The 20,712-nt window shown below is 36.8% G+C and overlaps 1 protein-coding gene and 1 long non-coding RNA gene across 2 annotated transcripts; one reads left to right on the top strand and one right to left on the bottom strand.

Annotated features, from left to right (window-relative positions):
* Window positions 1-394: 394 nt before the first annotated feature.
* LOC110806647 (glucan endo-1,3-beta-glucosidase-like) lies at window positions 395-1,906 on the bottom strand. Its single transcript, XM_022031570.2, has 2 exons — window positions 1,752-1,906; window positions 395-1,531 (listed from the first exon to the last, which is right to left on the bottom strand). The coding sequence occupies exons 1-2, from the start codon at window positions 1,762-1,764 to the stop codon at window positions 591-593; spliced, it is 954 nt and encodes a 317-aa protein (XP_021887262.1). The 5' UTR covers window positions 1,765-1,906; the 3' UTR covers window positions 395-590.
* Window positions 1,907-3,086: 1,180 nt separating this feature from the next.
* Window positions 3,087-8,571, top strand: LOC148240116 (uncharacterized). The gene is made up of 2 exons (XR_015816228.1): window positions 3,087-3,352; window positions 8,272-8,571. It is a non-coding gene; the product is annotated as an uncharacterized LOC148240116 (long non-coding RNA).
* The last annotated feature ends 12,141 nt before the right edge of the window (window positions 8,572-20,712 follow it).

The following is a 20,712-nucleotide window of genomic DNA, read 5'->3' as shown; positions in this document are numbered from 1 at the left end:
ATGTTCTTGGGTCCTAATCTTAAATGAAGATAACCATGATATTTTAAGATTAGGACCAAGAATATAACCAAAAAGAAAACCAGGATATTTTGAAGGCTAGGAGCTTAAGTATAATTAGAATGTTATTTGAAATAATTTTGTAAACTTGTTCAGACTCTCAAAGCCTCATCAATTGGTATTTTGAATAAAGGGATGTACAATAATATTTCTACAACCTTTTAATTGTTAATTGAATTATGTAAATATTATTCAATAATTGTGTGCTGACATTATTGCCCTGTTAAGTGTTGAGATGTCTCAATTTTAAACAAATATTGTTTTTAAAATTCACTTAATTCATAAATTGTAAATGTCTGTAAGTTGCAAATACCCGTATTATTTGCCCTTAGATAAGTATATAATATATATTTTTCATTACATATAAACATATTGTATTAACAAACATTATAAATCCTCTAGGGTTTTATTTCGATAATTTTTTTTCTTAATTATACTAAAAAGATGACTTTTCTTGAGAGACTTACATATACTGAGTAATTTTTTATTTTGGATTTAGTAATACATGTGTATATATGGATGGATAATGATGATCAGTTGAAGTTGACTGCATATTTAGGCTGCTTGTTTGGCGCGAAAAGTCCAAAGAACTTCTCAAATTCAGGATTCTTATGATTTTCATCAAACATGGCGAAAATATAAGTCTCGATCGGCCTTGCCCTCTTAGGCGTTCCTCGCTTCACATGCTGAATTAAATTGTTGTTGTAAGTTCTCGCATTGTCCATGCTCGTTGCTGTCCCGCCAGCCGATGGCCAACCACTCTCCGAAACCACAATCTCCAGGGAGCCTCCACCAATTTTCTCAAGCGCTGCTACTACAGAGTCATGAATTGCATCGAACAGATTCTGGTATTTCAACGGTGGGTCATAGACAACTACATCCGGGGCCGTGAAGAGCGCGTAATCAAGACGAATATCTCTCATGTTATTAATAAAACTGAAGTAAGGATAGAGATTAACTAGTAACGGCAACTGATTATTAACTAAGAAGCGAACAAGGGGGTCAAGAATTGGCCTAAAGTTGTCTTTAAACAAACCCTTTGATGGTGGATAAGAGACGGCGAGCGTTCCAGTGTCAATGGCGGAGGAGACTTTGATTCGGTTAATAAGGCCAGCATTTGCAAGTGCACGCTGAATATTCTCCATTGCAGGGACAAGGAACTGTGCGAAGAAATCAGAAGGCTGGACTTCATTGCCAACGGTGATATATCGGAAACGAACATCATAAAAGTTTCTGACGTTGGTTTGGATCCAAGCATCAGCGACAGCTTGACCAGAAGCGATTTGTTGAAGATCAGGATTGGGGAGACCGAGTATAACTTCAATATTTGAACCCCTCAAAGCTTGAAGGACCCCATGGTCAGGACTGTAGATTCTCATCCGACGAATGTTTCTCTGGTTGTAAAGAGCAACGACTTCTGATGGTGATGGAAGGTTGTTACCCATTCTTCCATAGCAGACACCTATCTCAGCAGCTGAAAAATCAAACTTATATAAAATCGCATGAAAATTTCTATAAATTTAATTTTATAACTTATTTCAGTTAAAATAAAATCAAAATAGATTGGAACATAATAATCTAATTTAAACCTATATTAAAAATAATAGTAATAATATCTACATGTTTATTTATTTATATTCTTTAAAAAATTACTCATAAAATTAAACATGAACGAAAGAAAGCTCGGAATAAACCTGATGTAGCCATGGCCAAATATTTGAGAGATGAGAAATTAAACAAGTGGAAGAGAAGGGATAAGATATAATTTCATGGTAATACCAACGGATATATATGTATATATATAGGTGCTACTTACAGGGCAAATTTATGCAAACTTGTCAAACTAAAACTCTTCCAAATTGCCTAATTTTTTTTCTAACCACATTCAAAGCACCGCAATCTATTCAATAAATTTAATATTAATATGTTTCTTTCTCTATAAGATTAAGGAAGTTTGAATCTAATTATATTTCAATATATTTTTATTTAAAAGTTGTATTAATTTCTGTTTACATATCACCTAATTTATAAAATGTTGTTAGTTCGAATCAAATAAATTTAATTCTTCTGTAGTATCATTTGCATATTGTATTATTTAATGTACTGTATTACATAATTAATAAATTCATGCATTTTAATTTTTTTTAAAAAAGCATGTACCAAAGCTATAATGTATTTATAAAAAGAAGTAAAAAGGTTGAAGAATTATTATTTAGGAAACGTAATCTACTGGCTCTTATCTGGTTCTAAGCTCCTAATGATATGCTAAATTAAATTTTATTTTTATCTTGTAGAAATAATATAAATTATATTATTTTTAAATCTGTGGACCCAATTGTAATTATATTAAGATCTTAAAAGTTTTTGTGTTATTTGTGATTTTTTTTATAAAAAAAATTATAAAATTACAAGAAAAATAGAACCCACAGTATTAGTACTGTTCTATAAAGTTTATTTTTTATTTTAAATAAAATAAAAATAGACCTCTATTATTAGTATTGTTATCAAATTAGTAACTTATAGCTCTTAAATTATTTATTTAAATATAATAATGATAATAAAATTAACTAATTTCATTGAGAATTTATTATTTATCCTCACTTTAGAAAATTTAAATATGTTACCATTGTCAACACAGATCAAATTCAATTATAATTACAATTAGTTTGTAAGATAAATATAAACAATCCATTTTAAAGATAATAAACCAAAAAGAAAATAATACCCAAATCAATCAATTACTCTTAAACGAATTTCAGGATTTCAATAAAATTTTGAGATCTTAGCGTTGCTCAAGGGATCTAAAATCTAAATATAATAATTAATTATATAACTTTTAAAAAATATAAATTAAATATTGTAGTAACTGAAGTTTGGATTGGAAAAAAAAATGGTAATAATAATAATAATATATATGTGTGTATATATATATATATATGGGAGAGGGAGAGGGGTGAACGGTGTCTTTTGGGAGATGGGATGGACGACTAGGATAGGTGTGGTTTGTGAGAGGGAATAGACGGCTGGATGAGTGTAGATGGTGGGATGGGATGGACAGCCAGGATGAGTAGTAAGGGTGTAAAAAGGAGGAAGAAAAAGAAAAAAAAAAGAAAAGAAAAAACAGAAGAGGAAAGAAAAGGGAGAACCAGAAAGGGAAGAAGAAGGCTGGTGATAGAAGATTCAAGAGAGAGAGAAGTCGGAGAGGGAAGGGACAAGAAGAGAGAGCGGGGGAAGGAGGAGAAGAGTAAGGCGACGGAGTGAGTTACGGAGGTGCGGAAAATGATGGAGATCGGAGGTATGGTGAATTTAAATTTCAAACATAGGATGATGGTGTAATGCATATTTGATTTTGCAAATTTTGAAACAATGTCTAGACAGTGAAGGAAATTAAAATAGGAAATAGGTGCTTGATGGTATAGGAGAGCGGAGAGACGTGGTAAGTGACGGAAAGGTTTGATTAGTATTATGAGTGAAGAGAAGTAGAAGAAGCCGTGGGAGGAGAGCTCAATAGGTACGAAAATGTGTTGTCGAGACAGTGTAAGAAACTAGAAGAGGAAGTAGAGGACGGAAGGAATAGGAGAGTGAAGAAAGAATTTCTGTTACTAGAAAGTGGGAGGAGGACGATTGAGTGAAGAGGTGTTAGGGAATCCATGGGGAGAAGAGGTGAACTGGTACGAGAAGGGTGAGTCGGGAGAAACATAATACATACAGGAGAATGGGAGGTGAAATGCCGAGAAAGAGAGGGAGGCAGGAAGGGAGAACGACTGCTGATGGTCGTGTAGGGCACAGAGTGGGTGATAATGATAGAAAGAAGAGTGCTATGAGACGAGGAACACAGAGATGAGGGAAGAGAGGGAATGAGAGCGGGAGTGGTTGGAAAGAGTTACAGTTGCAGGTGTGGTGAGGGGTAAACTGAGCGGAAGAGAAAGGGGATTGGGAAGAAGGTTAGACAACAGTGAGCGTGTGCATGTACGGGTTGTGTGTGAGTGTACTTGTGTGTGCTAGTAAATATGCTTGTAAATTTGAAAACTGTATGGAAATGTTAATTGTTTGGCAGTAATTGAAGTTGGAATGAATGGCGTGTGGGTTAAGTATGCATGTATGTGTGGTGTATTGAGTATGGACAGGGTGAGGTTGCATTAGTGGTTGTTGAGATTGGGACGCCGATATTGGTTGTTGTCACTTAAAAAAGGTAAGTCGATCACCAATATTGGTGATGCCTGGGAGTTGTCAGATTGGTAACGAGATGAGTTGCCGATGTTGGTGATGAAAGAAAACAGTAACGGTGTGTGTGTGGGTGGCCAGCTAGGGGTCGAGTGGTGGAAAAGAAAAAGGGGTCACCGATATTGGTGACAAATGGGGGGGTAACAATGTGGGTGAGTGGTCAGATTAGGGCCGAGGGGATGGTAGTTATAGTAGAGTTAGATGAGTAGTAGTGGGGGATTGTGGGTTAGAAAAAAAGGTATGACCAATGCAACGGGAGGGGAAAACATAAAAGAATGGGCTTTTAATTAGATTTTCATGCTATATTTGTGATTTAAATTTACTGTACTGAGTTGTATGTACTCATTCCCTATCAATTACACATAAAGTAGGACTGGAGACTGGATCGGAGATGCGGGTTTCTGAACCTAGCGTATAGAGGAAATGGAGCAGAGATTACGACTAGTAAAATAGAATAATTATGTATTTGGTAGCAATGTAACTCATGTTTAAAAATAGAGATTTGTGAAATTCGTACGCTACTATATTGATGAATCTATAGTTGAAAAATTTTTAGAAATTGAGCAATTGGTTTTCAGTATTTTCTTTGTGTATGATTGAATTGGTTGATGGACTGGGATATGTGTGTCCTGCATGTTAAATATGATTGAGATAATGTCGCTGAAGAAAAAAAAATGGGGCGTTACAGTTGGTATCAAAGAAAACTAAGAGAAATACTAATGTACAGAGTGACAGGTTACTCAGATTTTGAACCAGAATGTGTGTTCCCAATGATCGTGCAATACGTGAAAAAGTACTCAGTGAGGCTCATAACACCAAATTTGCCATACATCTAGGGAGTACTAGGATGTACAAGAACTATCAGAAAAGTTTCTGGTGGAGGGGTATGAAAAGAGATGTGGTCGAGTATGTGTCGAGATGTTTGACATGTCAGCAAGTGAAAGCGAAACATCAGAGGCCTAGGGGTTTATTACAACCTTTATCCATACCCGAGTGAAAGTGGGAAGATGTCTCCATAGATTTTGTGACCAGATTGCCAAGGAATCGCAAGAAGCACGATAGTATCTGGGTGGTAATTAATTGTTTAACTTAATCTTTTCTTTCTTAGCAATAAGGGTGACTGATTCAGTGGAACAGTTGGCTAGGTTGTATATCAAGGAAGTGGTAAGATTACACGGTATTCCCGTATCAATTGTTTCAATTCGAGATTTTCGATTCACCTCTAGGTTTGGGGGAAGTTTACAACAGGCATTGGGTACCAAGTTGAGTTTTAGTACAGCTTTTCATCCACAAACGGATGGGTAAACGGAGAGAACTATACAGGTATTGGAGGACATGTTGCAGGCATGTGTTATCGACATAGGGTTCCGATTAGGAAGATATGCTATCTTTGATGGAGTTCACCTATAATAATAGTCACCATACTAGCATCGGGATGGCTCCTTACGAGGCTCTGTACGGTAGGCCTTGCAGATCGCCAGTGTGTTGGGAGGAAGTTGGAAAGAGATAATTTGTTAGGGCCTGAATTAGTGAAAGAAACTACGGTTAAGGTGTCAGTAATACAAAGGAATTTGTAAGATGCCCAAAGTAGACAAAAGGGATACGCAGACAATCGCATGAGAGATTTGAGCTTTAAAGTAGGGGATCATGTGTTTCTAAAGGTATCCCAAATGAAGGGTTTGTTAAGGTTTGGGAAGAAAGGGAAGTTAAGTCCACGCTTCATAGGGCTTTCTGAGATTCTCGAGAAGGTAGGTGGGTATGGTTGTGTACCAGATAACACTTCCTCCTCAGTATAGTGGGGTTCACAATGTATTTCACATATCTATGCTACGAAAATATCACGCGGATATGAAACATATTATACAGTACGAATCGTTGCCATTGGGAAGGATTTAACCTATAAAGAGGAACTGATCTAGGTTCTCGAGCGACAAGAAAGGAAATTGAGAAGTACGATAATACCTATGGTGAAGATACAATGGCAACATCACATAGATGAGGAAGCAGCATGAACACAAAAGGACGAGATGAGAAGTAATTATCCGCATCTCTTTGAGGTAATATAACGAAATTTGAGGGACCAAATTTATTATAAAGGGAGGAATAATATAGTAACTGAGTTTTGGGTTGGAAAAAAAATTAGTAATAATAATAATAATAATAATATATGTATATATGGGAGAGGGAGAGGGGTGAACGGTGTCGTTTGGGAGATGGGATGGACGGCTAGGATAGGTGTGGTTTTTGAAAGGGAATAGACGGTTGGGATGAGTGTAGATGGTGGGATGGGATGGACGGCCAGGATGAGTAGTAGGTGAGGTATAAAAAAGAGGAAGAAAAAGAAAAAAAAAGAAAAAAAAAACAGAAGAGGAAAGAAAAGGGAGAACTGGAAAGGTAAGGAGGAGGCTGGTGATAGAAGATTCGAGAGAGAGAGAAGTCGGAGAAGGAAAGGACGAGAAGAGAGAGCGAGAGAAGGAGGAGATGAGTAAGGCGACGGAGTGAGCTACGGTGGTACGAAAAACAATGGAGACCAGAGGTATGGTGAATTTAAATTTCAAACATAGGATAATGGTGTAATGCGAATTTGATTCTACAAATTTTGAAACGATATCTAGATAGAAATTGAAATAGGAAAGAGGTGCTTGATGGAATAGGAGAGTGAAAAGAGGTGGTAAGTGACAAAAAGGTTTGATTAGGATTGTGAGTGAAGAGAAGTAGAGGAAGTAGTGGGAGGAGAGGTCAATAGGTACAGAAATGTGTTGTCGAGACAGTGTAAGGAACTAGAAGAGGAAGTTGAGAATGAAAGGAATAAGATAGTGAAGGAAGAGTTTCTGTTACTAAAAGTGGGAGAAAGATAGTGAGTGAAGAAGTGTAAGGGAATCTGTGGGGAGGAGAGGTGAACTAGTATGGGAAGGGTGAGTCGGGAGAAACAGAATACATACAGGAGAATGAGAGGCAGAATGCCGAGAGAGAGTGGGAGGCAAGAAGGGAGAACGACTGTTGATGGTTGTGTAGGGCACAAAGTGGGTGATAATGATAGAGAGAAGAGTGCTGTGCGACGAAGAACACATAGATGAGGGAAGAGAGGGAGTGGTTGAAAAGAGTTACAGTTACAGGTGTGGTGAGGGGTGAAGTGAGCGAAAGAAAAAGGGGATTAGGAAGAAGGTTAGGGAATAGTGAGCATGTGCATGTACAGGTTGTGTGTATGTATGTGTATTTGTGTGTGCTATGTAAATATGCGTGTAAATTTGAAAACTGAATGGAAATATTGATTGTTTGGAAGTAATTGAAGTTGGAATGACTGGCGTGTGGGTTAAATATACATGTATGTGTGGTGTATTGAGTATGGATGGGGTGAGGTTGCATTAGTCATGGTCGAGGTTGGGACGCTGATATTGGTTGTTGTCACTTAAAAAGGGTAAGTCGATCGCCGATATTAGTGATGCCTGAGAGTTGCCAGATTGGTAACGATATGAGTTGTCGATGTTGGTGATGAAAGGAAATAGTAACAGTGTGTGTGTGGGTGGCCAACTAGGGGTTGAGTGGTGGAAAAGAAAAAGGAGTCACCGATATTGAGTTGCCAGATTGGTAACGATATGAGTTGTCGATGTTGGTGATGAAAGGAAATAGTAACAGTGTGTGTGTGGGTGGCCAACTAGGGGTTGAGTGGTGGAAAAGAAAAAGGAGTCACCGATATTGATGACGGATGGGCGGGTAACAGTGTGGGTGAGTGGCCCAGTTAGAGCCGAGGGGATGGTATTATGGGGTGACTACACTTAGTATAGTTGACAATTTATCATTAAGAAGATGTGGTAGTTATGGCAGAGTTAGATGAGTAGTAGTGGGGGATTGTGGGTAGAAAAGAAGGCATGATGAATGTAATGGGAGGGGAAAATATAGAAGATGGGCTTTTAATTGGATTTTCATGCTATATTTGTGATTTAAATTTACTGTGTTGAGTTGTATGTACTAATTTCCTATCAATTACAGATAAAGTAGGACCGGAGACTGGATCGGAGCTGCAGGTTTTCGAACCTAGCGTATAGAGAAAACGGAGCAGAGATTACGACTAGTAAAATGGGATAATTACGTATTTGGTAGTAATATAACTCATGTTTAAAACAAACACTTGTTATTATAAAATGACAAATTATTTTAGTAATAACTTGATTATTAAAATTTTATTATTGATGTAATTTTCATAATTAACATTGTGTTAGGGTAAAGGATGGTGTAACATCCACAATGTATATAAGCTTTGTAAAATTAATAAAATAAAGTATTTATAAATTTTGTTTTATTTCAATTTAAATGGTACCTTAAAACTAATTAAGTTTAAATTAAATAAAAAAAGGAAAAAGATCATTGAAAAGAATAAAAAACACTTTTGAGTGAAGAGGTGGCAGCTGATCCCACCGCTTGAGGGAGATCAGATGTGATGATGGCTGCTATAGCTAAATGCCAGCCAACTATCCAATCAACCATTCATTCTCCTTCAACTAGTTGCTTCAAAATTGTAGCAAGGACACAGTTTGTGCATGTGCACCAAGGAAAAAAATTGGATGGGTGTTCGAGTTTAAAGTTTGTGCATGTGCACCAAGGAAAACAATTAGATGGGTGTTCAAGTTTAAAAGGCTTTTTAATCCCATTCTCATTCCTTTATCTTCGTCTAAAAGAAAGAAAAAAAGAGATAGTTGAATTAAGGAACGAAAACCAAGAGGAATTTAGAGAAATCTATAGAGAGAAACAAAAACCAAAAAAATTGAGGGAGTGTGCGTGCGTCTCTACCAAGAGAAATCCAACCTTATTTTGCCTCTAGGTAAGCTTTTCTCTTTTCTAGTACCTTATCTCTTCTTCTTTTAGCTTCTCACGGTCCCTTTCAAAGAATTAATGTAAAAGCCCTAACCCTTATCAGGGGTTTCGACCGTATAACTCAGTTATGGTAAAATAATTAAAACTGAAATTTATAATTTAGTGGAAACATTTAAAGTTTAAATATTACATTTCTTGCACGTTTACTAAAGAATGCCCAAGTATGAGCTACTAGAATGTTTAGAACTAAACATTAAAGGTAACTACTACGATAATGATTAACCTCGATTCAAATGCGACAGGACAAATAAGGGTGATGTTCTAATATATTCTCTCACTGTTCTGGATCTAGTCTTGATCATCATGATCTGAAATGATAATAAGAAGGAGGTGAGCAATACTAACTTAATAAGAATGCTAAAACCTTACTACCGAAACAATAACTGAAGGGTTGTAAAAAATATAAAATGATCGATTGAGCACTACTTTGCATTAAAAAACACATATTGATGCGGTCGCACCCTTTCTCTTTATGGAAAACAGTTTATCACATACTTTTTCATTAGATAACTTTCATGCACAATTTTTTGATATGTTCAAGAATACAGTAAAATGTTATTCATTTGTTAATCATCCCCTTACCCATCTTCAAACACATGTATCTATGGGCTCCATAGGGGTTCCTCCTACTTGTGGATACTTATATTTCTTTCATAATTATCAACTGTCCCCATACCTCGTCTGGTAGTGGGCATCACTAGAGCCAGTCACTCCATACCCCGTCCGATATGAGTGTCGTTTGTATCGACCGTCCCCATACCCCGTCTGGTATGGGTGCAATTTATAATCTCCCAAACTCTGTCTGGTATGGAACTTTCCAGTCCTGTACAACTGAAGATTGTATCCATAATAGGGATCACCCTATATACTCCCCCTCCTGATATCCAGCGACAATTTAATTTATCTCATTGTCAATTTTTATTTTTATCCACAAACCTGTCCCGTAGTATGCATATTCCAAAAACAAGCTCATACCCATTTTTAATCATTGCATGCACAAACATAAATATGAGTGCCAAAATACGTAGCCCTTAAAATAGAATACCTTAAAAATACAACACGATGAAATAAGATAAATTAGCTTAGATTCGAGTAATACAAAGTAAAGTGGAACGAAATAAAGTGAGGTTGATTCAGATGAAATAAAACATATAAAATATTCTAGTAAAATAACATTATATGAAGCAAAACAAAACAAACAAATGAAGATAAGGCTATTATATACATAAGAATACGTGTAAATTACATTAAGAAAATGACATAATAATTCAGAATGACAATCAATAGTTGTTAGCTCCATCATGACCTTGAAGATTAATTTTAATAACACGCGACACAGTTAGGTGTTTTTGAACATATACCTATATACATACCACCTTATTTTTATTGCTATCCTAACTATTATTATTATTATTGTTATTATGATCATTATTATTATTATATATTTATTTACTTATTCATTCATTTATCTTTTTTGTTGACCTTTGGTCAACCGTTACAGAGGGGAGGGTTTGGACATCCTTACCACATATCGGCCGGCAGCGGCGTGGCTCTTTGAAACCACCGATCACGACGATTCCCACCCTCGGCTTTCAGCTATCTCCTATCCTTCTCTCTCCTTTCTTTGTTAAACAAGGAAAATAACGTGTTATTAGTGTCTACGAGAGGAAAAGGAGGAAAGAAAGGCAAACGGTTTACCGAAATTGGGTCTGGCTTTCAGTCATGGCGTGCGTCTCTCCTACTCAGCTTACGGTGCTCTCGAGTGGATTTAAAATGAAATATATAAAAAGAAAGATTGGGAATGAAGAAAAGGGAAGAAAATCGTGCTTATTGGTGTTAATTCGACTTCCGGCACAACGACACCATCACTCTCCAGCAACTGATCTCCCTTCGGCACCCCCTGCTCGTTCTCTTCTCCAATTGACCTAGTGGCTATGGTTTGGAGATCGACTGAAATGAGGTTTAAATACTTTTCACCTTTTAATCTAGGCCATTCGTGCAGGTCCACGTGGTACGATGATAGTCATTCGATCGTGCTTATTTGGGAAGCTGATCTGGGCGATCCGCACAAGTGGGAGTGGCCCTAAGCCGTTCGATCGGCTGGGCATGCGGTTGGCCAATGTGGCTTCCTCGTGGAGCCAATATGAGTGTGTCCGTCACACGGCTTGCTGCGACTTGTCGAGCTGCTAATTGGGCATCCACGTGGGTTGTTTCTTCTTTTTTTGCGGATCAACCCCTCCTTTTTGAATTTCTTTTTAAATGGGTCATCCCTTATTTCTAATTTGACCCTTTTTTAATTATTTTTAAAGACATCTAAAATTCATATATTTCAAGGAAAAATAATTAAATTTAAATCTATATATTATTATTATTTAAAGAAAAATAAATCTCCTTGTTTCGAGCCTAGTTTTCATACTCGAGGTGTTACAACTCTCCCTTCCTAAGGAAAATTTGGTCCCTCAAATTGTTGTCCCCTAGTCAAATAATTGGGGATACTTAGCCCTAAAGTCTGATTCTAACTCTTAGTGGACTCGTCTTGCGAATGATTTTACTTGATGAAAAGGATTTCTCTGTTGCAAAGCACCCTGCTTTTTCGATCCAAAATGCTGACAGGTACCTCCTCAAAAGATAAGTCCTCCTTAAGTGGAAGTGGTATTGTAATATAAAACATTCGAAGGGTAAGGATTATACTTGCACAACATCGACGCATGAAAAACGCTATGGACTTTGGATAGTTCTGGAGACAGTTTCAATTTATAAATGGATATTCCAATTCTATCAAAGATCTCAAAGGGTCCGATGAGCTGAGGATTCAATTTTCCCCTCCTTTCAAACCTGGTGATGCCTTTAAGCAGGGGTGAGTTTAAGGAACAGTCGAACGTCTTTCTCAAATTTAAAATCTCTTCTTCAAGTGTCTGCATAACTCTTCTATCTATTCTGGGTCGTTTAAATATTTTTCCTGATTTTGGCAATCTTCATTATTGTTTCATCTACAAAATCTAGGCCAATCAATTTTCTGTCACCTACATCCTCCCAATATATTGGTGATTTACAGGCTCGACCATACAATGCTTCATACGGAGTCATACCGATATTTGCCTGATAACTGTTATTGTAAGCGAACTCTACCATGGGTAGGTGATCATCTCAGTGTCCTCTGAAATCTACAACACAAGCCCTAAGCATATCCTCTAGTGTGTAGATAGTTCATTCTGATTATCCATCTATCTTATGGTGGAATGTTGTACTAAGAGATAATTTCGTTCCCATTACTAGTTGAAGGCTTGTTCAAAACCTAGAGGTAAACCTTGGGTCCCTGTCTGATACCATTATCACTAGAACTCCATGCAATCTGACTATCTCCCGAATATAAATTCTAACTAGCTTGTCTAAAGAATTTTTTTTGGATAATTAGGAAATGGGAGGACTTAGTAAATCGATCAATAATTACTCGATCACATTGTGTTCCGAAGGTGCCTTGGGCAATCTTATTACAAAGTCTATGGTGATATTTTCCCATTTTCATTCTGGAATTGGTAGCAGCTGAAGTAGCCCACCTGAATATTGATGCTTTACCTTAACCTATTGGCGTGTGAGGCATTTGGAGATGAAGTTAGCAATATCCATTTTCATCCCGCTCTACCAAAATTGGGGTCGTATGCTTTGGTACATCTTGGTAGTTTTTGGGTACATAGTGAACTTCGAACTATGAGTCTCTATCATCATATCTCTCTTCAACTCACTATCACTAGGAACACACAAACTATCCTGAAATCTAAGTAACCTATCTGTAGAGACTCGAAACTCTGAATTCAAACCATGTTCTGTATCCCTTCTAATAGCTGGTGGAATGGAATCGTGCAGTTGAGCCTCCCTTATTGATGCAAACAAGGCTAAAAACACTCAAGATACTCAAAGAGCATCAAAATGTGACTTAGAGCAAATTTCAAATGACGTAAACACAAATAGAGTTTAAAATCTGAAAAGTTTCAACAGACCAGTAACAAGATCAAAAGCAAAGAAGCTTAAAGAGTTGCTCCAAGTTTTCACTCAAAAACATGTGGATGATGGCCTGGCCAATTGTGAAAAGTTCAAATATGAGATTTTTGAACAACCCAAATTCGTAAATTTAATTGGGTTTAAATTATATGAGATAATTTGGGCTTGTTTGAGTCTTATTGGTAATGAGTGAACAAGCCTTGTATATGGGATGGATTAGTTGAGTTGTTTTAAGTATTTTGGATTGTTTTATTTTAGTTTGAGTTAATTAAGCCCATATAGTCAAGTGTAACTCATTTTGGGCTTAAGTCTTGTCTTAGTGTTATTACAAGAATGAGTCCATAACTATATGATGCCACAAATAATTAGTGGTGTTGGTTAAGAAGATTGGAGTTACAAGGAGTTACATAACAATTACATGCCTATAATTAGTCTAGTTATTGTTGGAGTTACAATTGTAATTATCACATAATTAGCCTAGTTATTGTGGGATAATTGTAGTTATTGTACTGTAACTTATCATTGATTTCTTTGGCTATAAATACTAAAGGAACTCTTCTTTGTGGACATCAAGAGTTGTAATCAAATATTTCAGAATTGATTTAGAATAAGGTGTAGATTTAGAATAAGGTGGCTTTCTTTTCACTTTATGCATAAGGTGTAGATTTAGAATACAATTGTTATCACTTGTATTTCAATTTTGATTTCCTATTTCAATTGTTCTTGGTGCTTGTTTAGATTGGGTTCAAGGGATATCATTTATCTTTCTTGGGTTCTATTTGACTTTTACCATTTGGGTGATTGAACAAATTTGATTCTTTTTTACTTGTGATCTAAATTCTATTATAGACCAATTGAAGAGTTCTAAGGTTCAAGCAAGGGTCTTGGGGTTCCGCATCACTTATTCTCTAGATTAACTCAGGTTGGACTGCTAAGTGAGCTAGATATGTGGCCCTTTTCAAGTCTTGAAGTAGTATCTGTTGTATTGCCTTTATCATCCTGTACTCAGAGATCATTATGTGAGCTAACATACCTACATTCTTCCTACTGAGGGCATCAAATACCACATCACCCTTACTCGGGTGGTACAAGATCTTACAATCATAATTCTTGAGGAGTTTTATCTAACACCTCTAACTCATGTTGATGTCCTTCTGGGTGAATATATGTTTTAAACTCTTTTAGTTTATATAGATTTCAAATGTTTCCCTAGACAAGTAATAGTGTCAGGTCTTGAAGGCATGGATAATGGTGATAAGCTCTAAATTATGAGTGGGGTGATTCTTTTCATCAACTTTCAACTGCCTAGACCCATAAACTATGACTTTTTCGTGCTGCATCAAAACACAACCCAACTCTTGCTGGACACGTCATTGTATACTGTATACCCACTTATTCCATTTGGTAGAGCCAACACTAATACAGTTGTCAGTTATTTCTTAAGTTCTATAAAGCTCTTTTCATATTTCTCATTCCGCTCAAACTTAACATTTGTTTTCATGAGTCATCTCAGGGAGGCTGTTATACTTGAAAACCCTTCTACAAACCTGTGATAATAACCTGTCATACTCAAGAAGCTTTTAATTTCCTTGATTGACGTCAACTACTTCTAACCCATCACTGTATCAATCTTGTTAAGATTTACAAACATCCATCCTTCAATATGATGTGTCCTAAGAAGGAAGTCTGCTCAAGCAAAAATCTACACTTACTCAACTTTGCATAATTTCTTTTCCCTGAGAACCTGTAACACTTTAGTCAGACATTGGGCATGTTCCTCTCTGCTCTTAGAGTAAACGAGGATATCATTAATGAAAACAATGACAAATTAGTCCAAGAATGGCCTAAAGATCCTGTTCATCAAATTCATAAAAATTATAGACTCATTAGTCAATTCAAACGACATAACAAGGAACTCATAACGCCCATACCAGGTCCTAGAGGCCGTCTTAGGAATGTCTTCTGTCTTGATCTTTTCCTAATGTTATCCTAAGGGTAGGTCGATCTTGAAAAAATCTGAGCACCCTGTAACTGATCAAAAAGATCACCAATCTTGGGAAGGGGGTACTTGTTCTTAATTGTGACTTTTTTAGTTCTTTGTAGTCTATACACAATCTAAAAAACCTATCACTCTTTCTTGCGACGTAACTCTGGCACCCCAAGGGAATATACTATGTTGGATGAACCCATCATCCTGTAACTCCTTGATCTATTTTTTCACTTCTTCTATTTCCACACGATCATTCGGTATGGGGCGACCAAGATGGGTTGGGTGCTAGGCTGAAGATCAACAGCGAATTCAACTTATCGATCTACTAGCAATCCTAATAATTCATCAAGGAATACATCTGGGAAGTTTCAAACTACAGGAATATCTTGAGTGCAAATCTCTTCCTTAGGTTTGCCTAACATGGAAAAGAATAGTTAAGTTAAAGGCATTTGATAAACAATACAGTCACTATGTGTCAATAATATCTAGAATTTTATTAATTAGTGAAAGACTCTTTGTTAGGAATGTTGAATACAAACTTCTTGTGATAACAATCCACAGTAGCGTGATACGCTGCTAACCAGTTCATCCTCATAATTATATCGAAATCCCTTGTATCAAGTGCTATTAGATCCATGCTTAATTCCCTACCTGTTATCTCTATGATATAAGATTTGTATATAACATTCTCCAGTAATGTTCTGTTCCCAAGTGTAGACACCAACAATACAAAATTAAGGCATTCAGGTAACACATTTAAATTTTGAATAAAAACATATGAAACAAAAGAATGTGAAGCACCAGTATCAATCAAAACATGTGCAGGGTGTTCGCAGATAGTATACGTGCCCTGTATCACATATGGGTTGGCTTCGGCTTCTTGCTAGGTGAGCATGTAGACTCTACCCTAGACTGCGGATCTGGTTCGATTCTGATTCCTCAGCCACTCTCTCGTGTAGTGTTAGACACTCTCGCATATGCGACAAGTGCTATTGAGACGATAACATGGTTAGTTTCCATGATCTTTTCCATAGTCCTAGCAATTCTTATCGTGTTCTACTATCGAGGCCTGGGGAGGAACCTAAGGTGCGGGCCTTGGTCTCTTATTTTGTTAGTTTGGTGCAGTAGGTGTTAGTCTGTGGTGCAGGACCGAGGGCCTAGAGTTGCCCACTATAAGGGGAAGACACAGAAGTTCCTCTCAATTAACTGTGTCTTGGCCAAGACTGCCGAGTAAGTGTCAAGCTCAAACACATATAACTGTTGTCTGATCTCAGGACAAAGACCCCATTCAAACCTTCTTGACTTCATACCTTCATCTATCATGCTTTCAGGGGAGTACTAACCTAACTCTAGGAATTTTTTAGCATATTTTGATACTGTCAAATCTCCCTGGACCAGGTGAGCAAACTCTATTTCCTTCATATGTCAGAGATGTTTTGAAAGATACTCAGCATTGAAGGTTACCAAAAACTGTTCACAGGTGACTTGAGTGGGTAGAGTAGCCTGCTTGAGTTACCACTAACCGTCTGCCTCACTTACGAGTATATATGTGGCAAGGACAACCTTCTGTTCGGGAATCACCCCAAGAGTCGCGAAAGCCTTCTCTGTCTCCACTAACTAATACTCAGCTTCTTCAAAAATGGATGTCCTTGTAAAAGTATATGGGTTAAGCCTCTTATATCTCTCGATGTAGCCCAGATCCATCATAGGCAGAGCTGGGTCCTGCTGGAGGGGAACAAGATTATGCTGGAGAGGAACCGGGTGGCCCTATTGCGGCACCAAGTTGTACAGTGGAGGCACCAGATTGCACTGTTGCGGTGTCAGATGGTACTGTGGAGGAGCTGGATTACACCGTAGGGGTACTGAATCCTCTCAATGTGGAGATAGCTTATAATTAACAGGGGTGGAGGGGGATCAGGCAACTTCCTTCTCTCCTCCCTTGTCTACTGGGCAGAAATGAGTCTCTCAAGCATCTCGAAGAGCTGATCAACATCCTCCCGAAGCGATCCCCCTCGGGCTACTCTATTTAGCGAGGTTTTCCTCTCCTCATGTTCTTTACCTATATTTTACAACAATGGTTTGAGATTCAGGTCGCATTAAATTTACTCTAACCCTATGTGTAAGGAATGATTCTGAGGATCGCAACTCTGATACTAACTGTATAAACCCTTACCCTTATAAGGGGTTTCAACCGTATAACTCAATAATGGTAAAATAATTAAAACTGAAATTTATAATTTAGTAAAAGCATTTAAAGTTTAACTATTACATTCCTTGCACGTTTACTGAGGAATTCCCAAGTAGGGGCTATTGGAATGTTTAAAACTAAACATTAAAGGTAACTACTATGATAATGATTAACCTCGATTTGAATGTGATAGGACAAATAAGGGTGATGTTCTAATCTATTCTCTCACTATCCCGGATCTGGTCTTAATGGTCCTGATTTAAAATGGTAATAAGAAAGGGGTGAACAACACTAGCTCAATAAGAATGTCAAAACCTTACCACTGAAACAGTAACCAAAGAGTTGTAGAAAACATAAAATGACAGATAAAGAGCACTTACTTTGTATTAAAAAACAGATACTAGTGGGGTCACACCCTTTTTTTTTATGGAAAATAATTTCACATACTTTTTCGTTATATAACTTTCATGCGCAATTTCTTGATATGTTAAAGAAAATAATAAAATGCTATTAATTTATTAATCATCCCCTTACCTATCCTCTAATCTTGTTTTCGTCTACCAATATCTATGGGCCCCATAGGGGTTTTTCCTAATCGTAGATACCTATATTTCTTTCACAACTATCGGTCGTCCTCACACCCCGTCTGGTAGTGGGCGCCACCAAAGCTGGTCACTCCATACCCCATCCGATATAAGTGGGCGCCACCAAAGCTAGTCACTCCATACCCCATCCGATATAAGTGTCGCTTATATCAGCCGTCCTCATATCCCATTCAGTACGAACACCATTCACAATCTCTCAAACTCCATCCGGTATGGGATTTTTCAACCCTGTACGACTGAGGATCGTATCCACGATAGGGATCACTCTATATACTCCCCCTCCTTATATCCGGTGAAAATTTAATTTACCTCATTGCCAATTTTTTTTCTGTCCATCAACCTATCCCGCAGTATGCATATTCCCAAAACAAGCTCATATTATCTTTCATTTTTAATCATTACATGCGTAACCAAAAATATTAGTGCCATAATATGTAGCTCGTAAAATAGAATACCTTAAAAATACAACACAATGAAATAAGATAAATTAGCTTAGATTTGAGTAATGCAAAGTAAAGTGGAATCAAATAAAGTGAGGTTGATTCAAACGAAATAAAACATAGAGAATATTATAGTAAAACAATATTATATGAAACAAAACAAAATAAACTAATGAAGATAAGGCAATTATATACAAATGAGTACGTGTAAATTACATTAAGAAAATGACAGAATAATTCAAAATGACAATTAGCACTTGTTAGCTCCATCGTGATCTTGAAGATTAATTTTAATAACACGCAACACAATCAGGTGTATTTGAACATATACCTATATTCATATCACCTTATTTTTATTGTTATCCCAACTATTTTTATTATTATTGTTTTTATTATCATTATTACTATTATATATTTATTTACTTATTTATTCATTTATTTTTTTGTTGACCTTCGATCAACCGTTACAGAGGGGAGGGTTTGAACATCCTTACCCCAAATCGGTCGATGGCGGTGTGACTCCTTGAAACCACCGGTTGTGGCAATTCCCACCCTCGAATTTCACATAACTCGTCTCTTTCTCCCTCCTTTCTTTTCTAAATAAGGAAAATAACGTGTTATTAGTGTCTACGGGAGGAAAAGGAGGAAAGGAAGACAAACGACTTACTAAAATTGGGTCCGGCTTCTGATCGTAGCGCGCGTCTCTCCTTCTCGGGTTACAATGCCCCCAGCTAGATCTAAGATGAAATTTATAAAAATATTGGGAATGAAGAAAAGGGAAGAAAATCATGTTTACCAGCATTAGTTCGACTTCTGACATAGTAGCACCGTTGCTCTCTAGCGTTTGAGCTCCCTCTAGTGCCCCTTACCTGTCCTCTTCTTTAGTCAACCTGGCGACTAGGGTTTGGAGACCAGTTGAAAGGATGTTTAAATACCTCTCACATTTTAATCTGGGTAGTTCGTGCGGGTCCACATGGTGCGATGATAACCGTCTAATCGCCCTTATTTTGGAAGCTAATCTGGGCCGTCCATTTGGAGACGCGCAGGCTATCTGATCGAGCTTATTTGGGAAACTGATCTGGACCGTTTGCATGCACAGGAGTGGCCCCGAGTTGTTCGATCAACTGGGCACGTAGATTGCCAACGTGGCTTCCCGCGTGGAGCCTGTATCGATGTGTCCGGCAGGCAGTATGCTGTGACTCGCAGGGCTGTAATTGGGCATCCACATGGCCCGTTTCTTCTTTTTTGTGGATTGACCCCTCTTTTTTGAATTTCTTTTCAAATGGGTCTTCCCTTATTTCCAATTTGGTCCCTTTTTTTCTAATTATTTTCAAAAACATCCAAAATTCATATATTTCAAAAAAAATTAAATTTAAATATATATATTATTATTTAGAGAAAAATAAATCTCCTTTTCGAGCCTAGTTTTCGAACCCGAAGTGTTACAATTAAACTCCCAAAACACCAACCATAGGCATTTTTCTCTATTGCGCCAGAGGCGACTCTATTTTGGGTAAACTTCTGTTCTTGTCATAACTACAGCCTCTAGCTTCGATTTTTGTTCAATTTCAAGTTCTAGATTACTTTATTATGGTCTTAGGATAATTAAGAACTAATTTCCCATTATAGAAACACTTTAGAATTTGTGGATTTATTCGAAATCCATCACTGACTCCGCATAGTCCCGTAGGCAAGTTGCAGACCATTTTTCTTGTCTTAGAAAACCTCCATTCATGCATTTTGCATTTCTCTTCGTGTGTTAGTAAGTTAAGAAATATGGTAAGCTAGTTTATATAAATTTGGAGTAGTATAGATGCATGTAGAGGGTAAAAAGTGCATGAAAAAAAGTTGTTCTTATTTTAATTCAACTAAAAGAGTGGGTGTGTGCATGCATGTCTTCAGTATTTAAAATTGTGTTTTATGTTCAATAAATGAATTACAATGTTTATTAACATATCTACTTGAATTTAAATGCATAACAAAAGTAAAAGTGCAAGAAAAAAATTGCTAACAGTGTTTTAAATGCAAGAAAATGGGAAAGTTGGCAAAATGGGAAATTGGAAAAAAAAATGGGATTTTGGATAAAATGTAGAAATTGGGGAATTATTGGGATTGAGAGGAAATTAAATAAATAATTTTAAAAAATAATAAAATTAAAATTAATAAAATGAATTAAATTATTAAAATTAACGCTTAAAATAAAACTTAGGAAAGAAAAAAGGGGGTCTAAAACTTAAAAGGTTGAAATTAGGCTTAGAATTAAAAATCAAGAGAAAAATAAAATTAAAAGTCCAAAACTTAATTTACACAAAGTCTGGTAAAATCTAATCCGTCTAA

The sequence above is a fragment of the Carica papaya genome, chromosome 9 (assembly GCF_054855325.1).
Source record: "Carica papaya isolate Zhongbai chromosome 9, ASM5485532v1, whole genome shotgun sequence".
NCBI classification, from domain to species: Eukaryota; Viridiplantae; Streptophyta; class Magnoliopsida; order Brassicales; family Caricaceae; genus Carica; species Carica papaya.
This window is presented reverse-complemented; position numbering and strand designations above follow the sequence as displayed.